General features: G+C 45.5%; 1 protein-coding gene across 1 annotated transcript; it reads right to left on the bottom strand.

Moving 5' to 3' along the window:
* Window positions 1-315: 315 nt before the first annotated feature.
* Window positions 316-17,586, bottom strand: LOC109468734 (sucrase-isomaltase, intestinal-like). The gene is made up of 26 exons (XM_019767063.1): window positions 17,378-17,586; window positions 16,388-16,638; window positions 15,570-15,785; window positions 14,860-15,058; window positions 14,291-14,552; window positions 13,516-13,664; window positions 12,664-12,832; window positions 11,361-11,457; window positions 10,563-10,675; window positions 9,761-9,886; window positions 8,768-8,902; window positions 8,003-8,110; window positions 7,416-7,532; window positions 6,994-7,078; window positions 6,302-6,416; window positions 5,751-5,884; window positions 5,259-5,293; window positions 4,733-4,849; window positions 4,119-4,267; window positions 3,617-3,701; window positions 3,380-3,436; window positions 3,052-3,182; window positions 2,166-2,260; window positions 1,497-1,546; window positions 963-1,115; window positions 316-458 (listed from the first exon to the last, which is right to left on the bottom strand). Exons 1-26 carry the CDS (start codon window positions 17,536-17,538, stop codon window positions 396-398), a joined length of 3,372 nt encoding a protein of 1,123 aa, XP_019622622.1. The 5' UTR covers window positions 17,539-17,586; the 3' UTR covers window positions 316-395.
* Window positions 17,587-17,717: the final 131 nt, after the last annotated feature.

Raw genomic sequence — 17,717 nt, 5'->3', positions numbered from 1 at the left:
TTAGGAGTCAGTGGTATGGAGTGAGGTATCTATGCAAATAAAAGATTTGACAACGGAAGGCGTTTTCTTTCCTTTGTGGGTCTTTACACACAGATTTATTGATTTAAGACTTCTAAGAGGGCCTGCAAGGGGGGGAGGGGTCCCGACAACGCTCTACGCTGAATTCGGAAACCTCTCGATTACGCTTTACGATAAATTCCAAGTGGCTACAACGCATTACGTAGAGCGGTCCGTCTACGCTCTACGTAGAATTAAAACGGCCGATTATGCTCTATGGAAAAGGGCATGCGGGCCCCCTTCTAAACAAGATATAAACCATGTAAATAACACAGCCATGATCTGCAACTAGCATTTATTAATCTAAGTGTGGTGACTAAGAAGATGGACTAGCGTCATTACGCCCAGGCGATACTTTGTAGATCCTTCACGCCAACATTGATGCTGGTTATCTGGAGCTCCTGAAATAAAAAAGGAAATTAAAAAAATGTTGATGTGAATGATACATAATTTTCAATGGAGCATTGTCCACTCTTAGTATTTTCTGCCATAGCGCTTTCTTGTGGCATTACATCAAGGTAGTTTATAGGTGGGATGTAGGTAGTTTTATTCATGTGTTTTTACCATTGCCAAGAAGGTTATGTTTTCGATGGTGTTTGTGTATGTACAGCATGTGTGTGTGTGTGTGTGTGTGTGTGTGTGTGTAAACAAGATAACTTGAGAAGGCTTATGCGGATTGTCGTGATACTTGGTAGATGGGTAGGCCTTGAGGAGTCCTCAAAACGATTAGATTTTGGCCCCCTGTTGGTTTGTTATGGTGCTGCAGCAGTACATCCGGCTTTGATATCTCGTGATCTGGACATGCTGGTTCAAGTTTTTTTACTTGTTTTGTATGTATTTGGCCACAATTTGATTAGTTATCTCTGAAAAACACTGATAGAAAACCGACAATGTTGGATTTTTACCTTTGTCGTTGGGTCAAACGTGAAGCTGCTGTGCGGGAACCCGTTGATCATAATGGAAGATACCGAGCTGAGCCCGAACACCCGAATGGTGCCGAACGTTAACGAGTCAATGCCTCGGTACCCGTCGCTATGTACGAGGGTCTGTAGACCATTCTGTACGGGAGAGATGCAAAATGGTCATTTCAATGAGTTTGATAACAGGAATATTGGTCTATGAGCAACAGTAAATCCCTGGTCATATACATGTACCTACGTTTTTTTGTGACAAAATCGTACGTCGTAGGCTTGAAAAGAAATCGGTGCAATATTCTCTTTTCAAATCTACGACATACAGCACAATCTTCGTGTAACCTCCATCATAGGTGTATTGTACAATGTCTGTGACTGAAGCTTGAACGACACACGACGAAAGTTATTGACGAAAATCAGCACACAAACACGACATGCCCTAAGACCTAACAAACATGTATTGAATTAGTGGTAAAAAGGGCCGGTTTGATGTTTGTCTTTAAGGTTGGCCTTGATTATACTTACTTCATCAGCAACGAACTCCATTTGGAAGTAGTTGCCATTGGCATATGTGTCTGGAAGGTAGGGAAATGGTAAAAGTGTTATGCCTTCAAAGAAACAACAACGTTCATGTTAAAAACAATTTCAAAGTGGAAGCGGATATCAGTCACTAATGTCCACTGTCTGACTCTTTACGCTAGTAGTATTTCTTTCTCAATGGTCATAACATAACAAGACACATAGGTCACTTCACTACATGTATATTGCATAGCTTTATAGAATTTTGCCAGAGCCAAGAAACAGGCCATCTCTTCAGCTCCATGGTCAACATGCTCTCAAAGAAACTTTACCACAGACACCCTTCAGTTAGTTGCTCAGGGTGTTTGTGGTGAAAGTTTCTTCAGGGCATGTTAGCCGTGAAGCAGTGGTATGATTTTGCTGCAAGAGGAGTTGGTGGAAAAAACGGTCAAGTCTGGACCGGTTAGGGGGGTGGGGGTGGAAAAAGCGGTCCAGACTGGTTGAGGGGGCACAACTACACGTGACAGGGTCAGACTGCTTTTTCCAGCCCCACTAACCAGTTCAGACTGGACCGGTTTTTCCACCAATCCTCGGCAAGAGGTATCTGGTGACTGTAAATTTGAAAATAAAACCACCGCAATAGGGACTTTTGCGGCCTGAATCTGCCCTACTGACCTATGGAGTCTCCGTCGTCCCAGAATAAGGTCCCTCGGGCCATGTGACTCTGGGCATCCCCCAGGGCGATGATCAGACCCATGGGCAGTGTCCGGCTGTGGGAAGGAAGGGCACACATTTACCAACATTAATGTCATGTAGAATGGGCGTACCTAGTATCTGTATCTGTACATGTGGCAGAGCAGCCAATCACAGAACGGCTTGTTCAGTCACCAGAGAAGGTGTCGGGCCCCTGCTGGACCAAGCCCATCGTCTACTGAGACGGAAGGAGGCCGATTAATGAGTATCTGTATCTGTATAGCCGGTACAACCTCCTTCGGCGTAACACACCTGCTTTGTAGGCTCGCGGCATGGCGGCAGCTGGCTATATTATTACATAACACCGAACAACCTGTTACATCCAACCTTTGCACATCTAACTGCAGGCGTACGTTGTTTAAAGCTATGAAATATGGATGAAATGCTGTGTAGGCCCTGTCCTTGGTGCTGAAAGTATTGTTTACAACGATGAAGCCGTGGAAAGAATGAAGTCAGTCGATCTAGATGATTCAGAAACATAAGATGAAACACACAGGCCAGCGGCACAATGTACGTGACACAGAAGTGACAGACTTTAGTCTGCATGGCGTACAGTCTATCGTGGTTGGGGCAAACTCTCTTCGGGGCTGCAGGAGATCTTACCCGCCTGACTCTGCTAGGTTCCCAGTAGGTTTTGCGCGACGGGAGTTTCGTGGTGGGACTAATCAACTCCTGACGTGCAAAACTCCAACAGGCGTAACACCCCTACTGGGCGGTCTGTTGAGCTGAGCGGGGGAAGCTATCAGAGCCTCGAAGACGGCCATCCCCAACCATGATAGACTGGACACCTGGCTATAGTGACTCTGACCTGACGGTTGTCGTCCTAGCCGGTTCCTGGGTGGGGATGACGTAACCGCCGCGCACGTGGATGGGGATGTAGTCACTCGGCGCGTTCAGCGTCACGTACGTCATCTGCTGGGAGGGCGAGATCTCTGCACCCTGCGGGGAGGGGGATGACAATCAATCAACCAATGAATCAAAATTTATTGCACAACAATTTTAACATGCATGCCATCAGAAAGCATCACCAGAACAGCTCAAAATGGACGCCTCAGGGTAGGACACTGAGAGCAAGACCGAAGGAAACATGGCGAACTATCGAAAAAGAAATGCGGAGTTCGTGTCTTCGTCCTTACCGTGTAGTAGTCGTACCAGCGGGCTTTCGGAAAGTAGGCATCAACCGACGTCATCCCCTGAAGGCATTGATAAAAGCAAGTTGCTGTTAGTAATCTTTAGTTTGAACGTACATTATTTACATTTTGCACCTCGACACTATTGGTGTCAGTGTCTGCAAGCAATGATACACGACAGTTGACAGAATGGCAACAACAACAATCAACATCAACAACTTGAAACTTTAAAGTAGATTTCACCTCGTCGAGAACAGGAGAGAACAGCAGTGCAGGGCCCCACAGGAACTGTCTGTCGATGGTGTGGGTCTCTTTGTCGTTCACGAACCTGTAGGTGAGATAAACAGGACCTTTAAATCGAGCTCTTGCAGTATCGTAGCTGTATTACAAAAACAACGATTGTTTTATGGTCATACGCTAAGTCTGTGACGCACTGCACAAAAAGTTGGATTTACCAAAGGTAGTAAACTCAGATAATGTTTACTTTGTATATAGTATCTGGCTTTACAATGGTAGTAAATAAAAGTCAATTGCAATAATTTAATTTAAACCCTAGTTAAGCCAGGAATCATCGTATTTGACGTTTTTTACTACCATTGTAAAATTCAGAAGTGTTAATTAAAAAACAAAGTAAACATTACCCGACATTACTGGTATTTACTGCCATTGGTAAATCTACGTTTTCACGCAGTGATGCCTACAGTAAATTGAGGCCATTTTGGGACAGTTTGGGATGTAACCGTACTCGTGCAGCAGCGGCCTGACTACCGTGGATCCCTCCGTGTGCGCCTGGTGGAACAGCAGGTACAGGTACGGGTTGAGGGTGTACCGCACCAGCAGGACCTCCCGGCTGATCCGGGCAAACTCCGCGTCCCACGCACCCGGGTCTTGTTCCTGGGGGAGGATGGGGTGGCTCAATTTTTGTAACCATCGTTGCTTTAGTAAAAGATTTGTAGTTTCCCAGCAGATCTTTCGGTGACAAACTGGTCGTAAGACTCGTAACCAAGCGGCAAGACAGTATCCAATAGGCAAGACGCTATCCAGTTGGCTCCCGGTAACCAACGGGCAAGGCAGTACTAGTATCAAATTGGCAATATCCAACTGCACCCCTTCATTCGACACTGTCAGACGGTTACGACTTTCCCACCAAAAGATCTGCTTTCGGAGATTATCGAGGATTTGCATGGCAGACAGTTACTGAAGGCGATACTAGGCCTAGCTATGTAGAGAAGACGATATGTCGATGATAGTAGAATTTTAATTTGCAACCAATAGAAACCATTGACGAGGGATGAGACCCACTAGTACTTCATCACTACGCTTCACACGCTCTTATATACATGTACACGTACTCCGTACCCTGTATCCCAGGCCATTGTGGTTCCTGGCGAATGGATAGAAGGCTCCGAGCTGCATCCAGCGGTTACACTGCTCGTAGTTCGCGTCTCCGTTAAACCCACAGATGTCAGCACCGCTCTGAAACGTGCATGGACAATGAATGAAACGTTATGAATGATTTTAATCTTTTTTTCTATTCCAACATTTTATCCCAAGACATGGCGACGACACACTCAAGTTTTTCAACTTATTCTATGCCGCCACCGACGCAGACAAACGCACGGACAACAGGCATACTCATTTGCATGTCACATGTGAGTTAAGTGTGGAAATTCGTGTAAAGTGCCTTTTCAGAGGGCACAAGAGCGGTGGCATGGCAGGATTCGAACTCGGGACGTCTTGGTTCCGAGCCGAACGCTCTGTCGTTACGAAGAATCTCGGCCGTCGGGACCTCACATTATGAATTCTTAGTTTTGACTCATATCTTTCAAAGTTTAAACATAACTGAAGGACTAGAAACTCCTAGGAGAAAGGTAAGAGTACTTACGTATGGGATTCCGAAGAGACTGAATTCCAGCATTCCTGTGTTGGTAATAATAGTAAAACAGAAATATGAGAGTGCCATGCGCCCTGTTATAATGTGCTTAAGACTTACAAGACACGACAATTACTTCTACTAAAGATTTCAAAGACAAATATTTCTACAGTTTCAATGAGACAGGAATGCAATAGAGGAAAGTATGTACTAGTGGCATCGGAACTGTCAGCAACACTTAAAAAAACAACGCTAAACGTAACGTCCGTTAAGATTTTCCACTGTCTTCCTAAATGTTTTCCTTGCTAATCTGTACAACTAGCAAGTCTTACCTACAACACGTTTATTGAGGTTTATTGAGGAAATACTCTCCTTTAGCTGCCCACCCGAGGGTGGCAGCTATTCTTCCAGGAGAGGGTGCGTAAGACATAACAATACATCACATACAATTACATATACATTTACATTACATAGTTATTTTTGAAAAAGTAACGAATTACGTACCGACGATGGAGTTCTTGAGGTTGGACCACTGACTGTAGTTGTCTCCCAGCCAGTGGGCGGCGTACTTGCCGGAGCCCGGGAACGTGGACCGGGACACCACGAACGCGCGCTTACCGGACGCCTCCTGGACAGCCCTGCAGCCGGAGCAATATTGTTGGTATCTCCTCTAGTCTATAAAGACTTAAGAGTAACGTACTTTATTTATACATTGGTAGAACAACAAACGGTTAACAAGGTGGGACAGGTAGGAGATTCCGTGAGCAGCCTCCGTAACCCCTGTTTTCTCCTGTTGGGTCAGTTGTAGTCCTCAGCATCACTCTCATCAGTGAGTCAATGGTGTGTCGTACTTTGGGAGAAGAGATATTGTCACATTAAGCTTTGTAATCCACAGCGCAGTCAGTGCTTTGTTCTTCTCTTCAGCAAACAAAAATTAAGACCTAACTTTGTTCCCTATAACGTTGGATTCACTGGAGGTCTTATTAGTCGAAAACTAAACCTAATACTAATACAAACGTCTAAAACATCTTAAAGTAGAAAAGAACGATCCTTACTGGAAAGTAGGCGGTGACTGCGCCCAGCCGAACAGACTGTGTGTGTCGTACATGTTCCCGATGTACGTCTTGAAGTCCGGACACAGAGTCTTATCCGCCAGGTCTCCCCAGATCTCTGCAGGCGGACAGATGAATTCGTCATTTCAAAATGATTCAAACTCGCGAGACTAGGTCACTCCGTGAACAAGATGTACAGTGGACATCGAAAATTTGGAGGTACGTAATCTACCTTACAAAAATACAGTCGCTGATCGAAGAATTTCTACTAACGTTAATTCTACGTGACTGATGAACCTCTTCAACGATTCAAACTCTATTTGCAAACCCATGACCGAAGGCAAGAGATACAATGATGTTTAACAGGTACAGAACATAGATCTATCAGGTCTTTCTACGCACATTACTGGAGGGTTGACTACTTGTTTTGACGTGACTACTTAGCTAATGAATACTTGGCCTACTCGAGCAGAGGGCCCTGCACTAGAGAGGCACAGAAAAGGTATAAAAGGAGGAGTGGTCCAATCTCTGCCATTCTTGAGAAAGACTGAATAAAGTCGAAACCGGTCGAATTCTGTTTCATCGTTATCATCTTCCCATCCCTACGGATGAATACTTTTACACGGTTAATTAATGGGTTTTGTCATTTTAGTAGAAATGTAGATGTTTTGGAGATCTGCCTATGTGAAACGTACTCGGTAAGAAGGGAGGCTGGTTGATGTTGTTCTGGTCACAGCCCACTATCGAACCCGTCCCGAAGTTGGCTGGCTCGTTCATGTCCTAGAAAGGAATAACAGCTTATTCAGTGTGAACGCATATCATAGATACAAGGCCAACGAAGCTACTTTTGGGAGAGAGTTACCTTCTTCTCTTCATTTGCCATCCTCCACTGAGGGGCAAACGGTTAAGCTTGATGCTTTTTAGCTACCCGATCTTCTCGAAGTGTGTTGACTTTTTGAATTATCGGTAGACAGAATGGAATAAACTGCCGGACCAAGCTGTTCGGGCGACGACAGTGGAGGCCTTTAAGACCGGTAATCAAGAAGAAGAAGATGACATACATAATGTGAATGTGATAAAATGATTATGACGTGTTCAGGTAAGAATAAAGACTTACGATCCACAGTCCGTCGTACGGAAGGACACTGAAGAACTCCTTACAGAGCGTGATCCAGTAGTCATGGCAGTACGGACTGGTGTAGTCTGGAAACACAGACGCGCCCGGAGGCCAAACCTGGACAGGGACGTAGAAAATGCGCGTTGTGAGGCTATGAGATGTACTATAATGTAGGTGTATGCGTGCCAAGCGCCGTAGGCCTGTAAGGCCGCTATCGTTTTGTAGAGAGGCGCTATCTTTTAGTGTGATGTGGCCTTCCTCGTGCTTCCCGACAATTTTGAAAGGGCTTACATGAAGACTGTGCCGTAGAGAATCTAAAACTTATAACAGTATATCCATCTTGTCAATTATCTGCGACGCTGTTCCATATATCGTTGTAATCGTCACATTATAATATCTTAAACTGTATGCAGGATACAATTTGCAAAGGGAAGCACACATTCAATATAGGCAAGCAATTTCATAGACGATATGAATACATATAACAAACATAAACTCATCAGAGAGAAAACTAGAATTGCATTGTTTTACTACATGTATATACAGCTAGTTTTGCATGTATTGTATGAAACTTTGGGTTTGCTTACCTTGCCCAGTGCCGGCGTTCGCCCGTCGGATTCGTTGATCCAGATGCCCATCTGCTGGCCGAGGTCGTACGGACGGTAGTTCGACCTCTCCGTCGTTATGCACGGGTCCTAGAATGAGACAAACACAGTTCTAGACACATTCCCTTAAAGCGTCCATCGGTCCCACTAGATTTACACAATATATTTGTAACTAACGGATCGAGGGGCAAGGCATCCATATAGTAGTACGTGTTTTATGATATATGAAACTATATGATATGGTAGAATATTTTTTCAGCTACAAATACAACAAATACATTGTGTACATGTATGTTCTGGATTATCGTCCTTTTTTAGGCCGTCGTACCATTTTGATATCGTCCAATTTTCCATGGTCTAGCAGGCTGTAATGATATCAACTATCGACATGGACGCTTGACAGAAGACAGTTGAATTTTGCGGAATATATTTACGATTATTTCAAGAACGCTTTTGTACGACGATCGTAGCCTCTACGTACCAGGCTTTGGGAGACGGCTGGAAAGAGTAGAAATCGCTGAAATAGAGAGATAACTTGCCGAGAGAGTTGGTCTGCTAAAAAGACCATTTGCACGGCATTTTTCGTGTGCGGCAAAATGTTATTTTTTATATAGCAGACCAAATCCCTCGGCATGCATGTTATCTCTCTATTTGAGCGATTTCTACTTTTTCCAGCCGTCTCCCGAAGCCTGGTAGAGGCTACGACGATCGTAAAACGTTGCAGCATGCGATCGGGCTGTGACGTACTAGGATGGTGACGAAGTGCATGCCGTGATCGTTCCTCAGCCTCCGGATGTAGTCAGGGTAACCGGCATACGTCACGGGGTCATAGGTGAAGTCCATCTGTTCGTCCATGTAGTCGATGTCACCAAACTGGACGTCCTATAAGTTCGACAAGAAATCAGAGATTTCAGATTTCTGGGAAGTGTTTTTGGGTTTTACTGACTTATGCTGGGGTCACATTTCCAAAACGGGGCCCGGCCGGGCAGTCTTAAGAAACGAAAAGTATGATATAAAAGACAACAAAGCAGAAAAAAGGTGACAAAAGGAACTCTTTGCGTATATTATTGATATGAATCATTGAATTTTTGTTAATCTAAACAGCCCGACCGGGCCCCGGTTGGGAAATGTGACCTTAGCATTAATTGGAACAACCAAGACGACTGTGTGGCGTACCTTCATTGGGACTAGTTACAGCTGGCTCCTGCCAAATTCTATATACATGTATAAACTTCAAGTCCAATCCATTTCCTCTGTCTGACCCTTTTGACCTTCTGTCATGTTGCCTATCAAACTTCCCTCACACACACGTGCTGTCAACTTACTCTGTCCGGACACGAAACATACGAACTCACCAGTCAGCCACCTAAAACATTACTTCCGCACCCGAAGAAAAACACAATTTTGTCATCAAACGTAAGGACCACAAAGACAAACAATCCCACCGCTGACACCATTTTTGAAGATTGATAATAAAACAATGGAACGTACCAGTCTCCACCAGGCCTTTCTATACGGACCGTAGAATTCGGCAAAAAAGAGAGTAAAATTGGCCGCGGGGAGGTAGTTTCTTTCCCTCCGAAGCGGCCAGTCAAACCTACAAGGCGGCCAAACTCCCCTGGCAAATATTCTCCTATATATAGCCATATAGCCGTAGTTCGTCTGGTAGCTACCAGTCTGAAAGATACGATAACATTCTAGAAGAACCAGACAAATCTAGGAGGTTTAAAAGAGACTTACATGAGGGATGTCGTAAGCCCGGATCCTGTCGATCGTGTCGCTGACAGTGGCGAGACTGTTGTATCCGTACCGGGACAGCTGGAAGCCCAGCGACCAATATGGCGGCATGAACGGCCGGCCGATCGCCTAGAACAATAAAGATTATAATGCTGCATGTGAATATGTTTTCTGTACGATGCACACGATACCAGAGATCGTGCCGCTGACCGTGGCGAGGCTGTTGTACCCGTACCGGGACAGCTGGAAGCCCAGCGACCAATATGGCGGCATGAACGGCCGCCCGATCGCCTAGGACGATGTAAAGATATGCAGATTATTCCCGCATGTAGCTACATGATTATAGTACATTACCAATGCACACCTTTGATGGAATTAAGTATACAGGACGTCCACATTATCATCCAGAATGTGTGTGTTTGTTTGTGTGTGTGTGTGTGTGTGTGTGTGTGCGCGCGTGTGTGTGTGCGTGTGTGTACTGTGTGTGTGTGTGTGTGTGTGTGTGTGTGTGTGTGTGTGTGTGCGTGCGTAGTGTGTGTGTGTGTGTGTGTGTGTGTGTGTGTGTGTGTGTGTGTGTGTGTGTGTGTGTGTGTGTGTATGTGTGTGAGTGTGTGTGGGCGTACGTGTGTGAGTGTGTGTGTGCGTGTGTGTGTGTGTGTGTGAGTGTGTGTGGGCGTACGTACGTGTGTGTGCGTGCGTACGTGTGTGTGTGTGTGTGTTTGTGTGTGATTATGTGTATATGTATGTGTATGTGATGTGTATGTATTTGTATGTGTATATTATATGTGTATGCGTATGTGTATACCTCTGTGTACTGCTGCACGACGTTCTCTGGTGTTGGGCCCAGGAACATGTATAAGTCCAGGACACCGCCGATGGTTCTGTAGATCAGCGCAGGCGCAGGGGTCAAGGTCACGTCTGAGGTCATAAAAACAACGAAGTCGTTCAAAATTTAGCCTGGTATCCAGCCTTGTTAGCTTTAGTCCGCTACCTAAGTAGCGGTAGCGGTACCTGGTAGCGGTACCTGGTAGCGGACTAAAGCTAACAAGGCTGGATACCAGGCTATTCAAAATTAGCATTAATGAACCTTCAAATTTTCAAGTTCAATGGAAAAATGCAGTCTTGAGTTACTGTTTAACCCTTTGCATGCATATTTTTCAATGCATTGTAGAGCTCGGTAAGAACATACGTATTGCGATCGCAAATTGAGGGCATTCCTGGGCTAGTCGTAGTCTCCACCAGACTCCTTTTGCAGGCTGAATAAATAGTAGAAATCGGCCTAAAAGGGGATATAATTGGCCAGAGAAGGTAGCCGACAAGAGAAGCTCCATTTCCGTGCAGGCAAATGGAGCTTCTCTGGTCGGCTACCTTCTCTGGCCAATTATATCCCCTTTTTAGGCTGATTTCTACTATTTACGAGTATTCAGCCTGCAAAAAGAGTCTGGTGGATAATAGGCTAGTCGTGCAGAAAAGGATGCCTTGTCGGTGGTTGCTTTTGTCACAGCCTGCTTGATATACTGCATCAAAATCGCACGAAGAATATGACCACATCGTTCTCTAAAACACCTCTGCTTGAGATAGAGAAGAGAAGTTTGTGACTAACCTTGTGCAGCGCTGTTGAGAATGAGGACTCCATGTGCGTTATCGTCGTCCTCTACATTCATGTAGAACGGATGGACGCCGTACAGGTTCCCCTTATACTGCAAACATGAATATTAATATTATGGAAATATCAATATGATATCTGTAGTGTCTATCGCTTTATTTCTCTATCAATTTATTCATAGAAATGTGGTTTGCTTTAATAGACGTCCGCGAATAATAGATGTGTAAAGTGAATGTCATACACGGTTTGTAAAACAAGACTAAATGTCGTGCAAAGTGTGCGACTGTAAATTAAGCATTTGCCATATTGTGAAGGTCTTATGTATTGTGACATTTTTGCACACCTTCTTTTGTTAGAAATTAGTTACTAGTAGATCGATTAGTATCTTAAATAAATAACGAAATTTCTTATAAAAGACAGGAGAAACTTTTTGATAGAAGTTATGGCGTTGCACTGCCAGTTTTACGCAACAACTAGCCTCCGTAGCAGGCTTATAGAACTGGGGGTTTGGTGGTCTTCGGCTGTTTTCTGATTAGCCCAGTTCTAACGGTGGTAATTCAACCAGGCCGGCTATGTTGTCTATATGCAATCAGAAAATAGCATATAAAAGCTCCCAAAGACCCTGAAGACCCCCCAAACTCCCCAGTTTTTGGCATGCTGTGGAGGCTACGCAACAACCTCCTCACGTTGCCGACACGAGACCGGGAGTTTCCACAGATAACAGTACAGACCAACGCTGTCACGTCCGCCTTTATCACGACCAAATATTGAAGTCCGGACACCGGCCACTTAACACCCACTACATGCCTTTTAGTTAAAGGGTATCCACTGATAAGCACGTGCAAAATACAAATGTTATTATCATACTTTTCTCTGTGGTTAAGGTGATTATTCCGCGCTACGAAAGTATTTCTTTTGCCAGGGAATGTTGAAAGGTGCCTGGGCAAAACAAAAACGCGTTTCCAGAACCGTGACCAAATCTACGATGATCGAATCCAGGGGGGACGATCCAAAACCCTGACTGAGCCTAACCCTTATTCATTAAGGCATAGGACTAGATAGGTATGGTTCTAGATCTGTCCTGACTTGCCACTGATCTTGAGCCCTTGGGAAAGGCACTTTACAAGACTTTTGTCACATTAACTCAAGTAGAAATGAGTATTGTCCTGTCCCGTATTTGTCCCTTGTGTTGATGGCGGCATAGAATAAATTGACATAACTTGTGTGTGCTGTCACCATGTCCAGTCAGGAAATGTTGATAGCGAGTTAAATTTTTTGGAAGTTTTTGACGTAGACCTACCGCTGGTGGCTGGTCCCGTGAGTACATGCCCCACGTCTGGTAGCTCATGTCGTGCTGGTAGGACTTGTGCTCGTGCTCGCCAAATCCGTACACCTTCGCGGACGGAAGCTTGGTGGCGATCTGCAGAAACTGGTCCTCCATCACCAGCCCGCCCATAGACGTGTCGAATCTACATGATCACGATACAATTATTTTACTTAATTTTTTTATCTTAAATTGCCAATATTGTAATACAGTGGAAGGCCCTGGCAGCTACAGCTTATGTCAGGCTCCACAGACATTATCAAATACATACATACATCCATTCATAAACATGTACACATCATAGTATAATAAAGTCATAAATTACAGAAATGTCTTATACCTAAGATCCATAACATTAGGCAAATGACAAATATAGGCAAATGACAATATGATTTAGTATGGTCAGGAGGCCAGAGGTCATTCAGATATATAATATTTCTATATTTACAGTAATGTAGGATACAATTACACGTATAACAGTTTATAGTGTCTTTTGAATAGCGCATGTTAATGCACAAAAGCCTCGCAAACGACTTGGTAGCACTACAAAAGGGAAACAATGCCATGGATGTGAAGAAATAGCCCTTAAGTGGCCACATTAGTATTGGTATTCGTATAAGCAATATTAGATTGAATGTTTACCAAATCAGGTTTAAACACCGCCTTTGACTATGTAAGAAAACTACCGGTTGAACTTCTAACCCAATTGCAACTTTAACAGATAGTACTTTCAGAACCAAGGACAACACAGTACCAGATGGTGATGGTCATGAAAAAGTTGTTTCTTTTTGCAATTACACAAAGAATGGGTGATAATAGTTAACTTACAGGGTGGCGCCTGTGTCCGTACGGGTGATGTTGAAGGTAAAGGTGGGGTCGTTAGTCCAGGTGAAGTTGTACAGAGCTTTGTTCAGCGGCTTGGCGGGGGTGCCGATGTCCAGGGGGACCTCAAAACGGTTGTCGTTAGGGTCATAGAACTGAAATACATTTATAGACAGTCATGCACATTTGTAGTCGACTAGTAAAAAGAAATGAAATGTTTCTATAACAATGTTCCATTCTTTCATGTCTTCTCTAATTTTAGTATACGTTGTTTGTTAAAGTTTGTTTATACGTTGTTTAAACAAACAACAAATAGCATCTACCACTATTTAACAAACAAACAAACAAACAAACAAAAAACAAACAAACAAGCAAAGGCTTCATCACTAATACGGATGAGAATGCACTTAAACAAATCATTAATTGTGCGAGTTCTAGCGTTTGGCTATTTTTAGATATTGTCCTATATGCGCGATGCAAAATTAGCCCGGTGTCAAGCCAAATACATGATCCTGCCAAATACATGGCTCTGCCACTACCTGTACTTGGGGGTTTCCAATATACCTAAGACAGAGGGTGGGATAGATTTAGTCGTGTTGTGGGAGACTAAACCTAACCTAACCCCAATCGTAACTCTAATACCAACCTTAACGCTAGCCCTAAACACCTGACCTCTCGTGGCAGCTCAAGGATTTGGCTCAACACCGGGAGCCATCCGTTTTGTAACGGGGCTCATTGCACTCGCTACACCGATGGCTCCCAGGCTAATACGAAACGGTACCTTGAAGTGAATCCTAGAGTCTGACTGGTACTCGACCAAGAAGGCCAGCGGATCCACCTCTCCGCCGAACATGGCATTCCCTCCTACCCGCTTCAGGCTGAAGAGCAGGCCGTTGGGGAGGTCCTGCGGCGCACCCACCGCCTGGTACCCGCGGTCCGGCGGGAAGTAGCACCTCGGCACGCCGGGCAGGCTGGCGGCGCCCATCACGCACCCGCGGTCCGCGCACTTGATCGGGTTCAGCCCTTCGGGAGAACAGTCCACCCTTTGTGGGAACGGCGACAAAACCAAGGTAAGTATGTGGTGTGTGTAAACTGCAGTATGCTCCATGTCACACAGAGACCCTACACCAAATTAGTCGTGTGTGCTACATTGTCATTATTACATGTATCAACAAGCGGGCGAAAACTACGGAGGATGGCACCCAGGCTAGCAAATAGTGCCCTAAATTTACAATTCCTGCACATGTATGAACAGCCATGCCGCGTGTGCCATGTGTGTTCTTAGTCTTAGCTAGTCCCTCCTTACTCTTACAGCATCTATAAAAAACGGGCTCGTGGCCCTCTCCCCACCTGTACGTCTCCTCGCCGCCGACGTCATCAAACGTTCCGTTATAGAAGCACCAGGGCGTGTTGGGCACGGAGCTCTCGCACCAGATGCAGCCCAGAGCCTCGCAGTTTCCCTGCGTCGCGCCGCCGCCCGGGTAACAGTCGATCCGGTTCTCCTCCGTGATGTCGGTGGGGCAGACGCCGTTGTTGCCTGCAAGGCCGCCTACAAAGAAATTCACAAAACTTTATTGCACGACAATTACAAATGGTACAATATATGGCACTCACTATTGAACAAAATACGAAAAAGGTATGGGCACCTAATATAGAATATAGAAAAGTCTGTCTTTAAATTTGATATCTTAGGGTATTCGTATCAAGTATGGCATGGATGTCACCGACTTAATTTAGATGACTAGATCATTAGGCTTAAGTTAAACATTAACCATAGGAACTTCGTCGGCTTGGTCATTTCAATTGCCTTTTAGCAAGAGTCTTGATAATAAAAGCACTTGGTCTTGGGTTGATTTCATTTGGTCAAAAACGTTATTTTCAGGCAATGTTGAAAATTGTTGTAATTTATCTATGTTACATGCTCATGACTAAACCTAGGTGGTTTCAGTGCATGGCAATGGAGGTGGACTACCATATGGTTGTTGACTTGGCATATTTTCGGCTGAAAAGGTGAGAATTTAACTTGTAATATGTAAAGATGGCTAAAGACGAGACCGTACCTGTATCCGGCCCGCCAGTCTGGTTATAGAAGCACCAGGGCGGTCCGTCGTAGGACGCCGGGCACCAGAAGCAGCCCTTCTGCTCACACGAGTGCTGGTTAGAACCGTGCTCGGGGTGGCAGTCGACCCGCTGGGACTCCGGGATAACACTGTTCACAGCCGAGCAGGTGTAGACCCCGTGCGTGTGCTGCCCACCGCCGCCGTTGTTGTTGCCACCTTATTAAAAAAAAAATACGGTTCTCAGTGGCCAATATGAGATGTTGTCACATCGGCGCACCAAATCCGTAAGGTGTTTTTGGCACCCTGACAGACAGAGGCTCGGTGGGCGTTACTCCACCGTATAGGTGGGGAAGTCGTGTTAAGTGCCTTTCCCAAGGGCACAACGTCGGGCCACGGTGAGTATCGAACCCGGGACCTCTCGGTTCCGAGTCCAACGCTCTAACCGTTGCGCCACCGACGCCACCGAATTTCCACCTTATTGCGATGTAAATGTAAATATTAATATTTGTACCAAATGTCAATTTGTAAATAGCCTGATATATTGATGTGAAAAGTATGCAATTCAGCCACTCTACCTGGCTGCGATGTACTTTTTTAAAGATCATGTTGATCAAATAACCTGTCATTCATCCATTCATTCATTCATTCATTCATTCATTCATTCATTCATTCATTCATTCATTCATTCATTCATTCATTCATTCATTCATTCATTCATTCAATCATTCATTCATTCATTCATCCATTCATTCATTCATTCATTCATCCTTTCATTCATTCATTCATTCAATCATCCATCCATTCATTCATTCATTCACCTCCGGGTACGACCACGTTGGAGTCGAAGAAGCACCAGGGAGTCCCCGGTGTACTGGCCGGGCACCAGACGCAGCCGCGCGCCGCGCAGCTTCCCTCGGTGGATCCGTGCTCCGGGTGGCAGTCCTGCCGTTGGTACTCCGGGATGCAGGACGGGCAGAGGCTGTTGTCGCACGAGCCCGGCGCGGGGGTGTTGGCGGCGAAGGACTCGTCGTAGAAGCACCAGGGAGGGCCCTGGTAGGACGCCTCGCACCTGTAAGAAACAGGAGGAGTAGAAACAGATAAATACCCCTGGTTCCGGGCCGGGGTTCGAACCCACGACCAAACCCGGGCACCAGTCCACATGCCGACGCGGATTTGGCTAAAAGATCTAGATCCATCGGCCGGGTCAGTTGGTAGCGCCTATAAACCCCCTACTGTTACACTACTACCCCTTTTCTTTTCAAGATTCGTCCTCGAATCTTCCGTATTCGACATCCCGCGACACTTTTGGCCAGAACTCCCAGGACCGGTGTGGGAACCACTGTAAGAAACAGGAGGAGCGAGTAGAAACAGATAAATATCCCTGCATGGTCCCGGGCCGGGGTTCCAACCCACGACCAAACCCGGGCACCAGTCCACATGCCGACGCTCTAACGATTTGGCTAAAAGATCTAGATCCATCGGCCGGGTCAGTTGGTAGCGCCTATAAACCCCCTACTGTTACACTACTCCCCCTTTCCTTTTCAAGATTCGTCCTCGAATCTTCCGTATTCGACATCCCTGGGGCGACACTTTTGGCCAGAACTCCCAGGGCCGGTGTGGGAACCACTGTAAGAAACACGGGTGCGAGTAGAAACAGATAAATACCCCTGGTCCCGGGCCGGGGTTCGAACCCACGACCAAACCCGGGCACCAGTCCACATGCCGACGCTTTAACGATTCGGCTAAAAGGTCTAGATCCATCGGTCTGGTCAGTTGGTAGCGCCTATAAACTCCCCAGTGTTACGCACCACATGCATCCCTTCGCCGCGCACGAAGATTCGGTGGACCCGTGTTCCGGATGGCAGTCGCGCCTTTGGCTCTCGGGGATGTTAGAGGGGCAAGTCTGGGCGGTGTAACCCAGCGCGCTTGCCAAAAGCGTCGTTAAAACCGTTAGTCTTAGTAACACCATTCTTAAGGTGGTTCTCTTGCAAATGCTCCTGAGTGAGAAGACTGTACGCACGGCCTTTGGCGTAATTATAGGCCGCAGTGGAGGAAGTTACGTCATCATGTTTGAACACCTCAGATCGCCTTGTCTTATCAGTGGTTGGACGTCATACGTACGATTATATGACTAGTACTATTTTTAAA

The sequence above is a fragment of the Branchiostoma belcheri genome, unplaced genomic scaffold, assembly GCF_001625305.1.
Source record: "Branchiostoma belcheri isolate BF01 breed outbred unplaced genomic scaffold, Haploidv18h27 scaffold10, whole genome shotgun sequence".
Lineage (NCBI taxonomy): Eukaryota > Metazoa > Chordata > Leptocardii > Amphioxiformes > Branchiostomatidae > Branchiostoma > Branchiostoma belcheri.
Note: the sequence above shows the minus strand (reverse complement) of the source record. Positions and strands in the feature narration are given on the sequence as shown.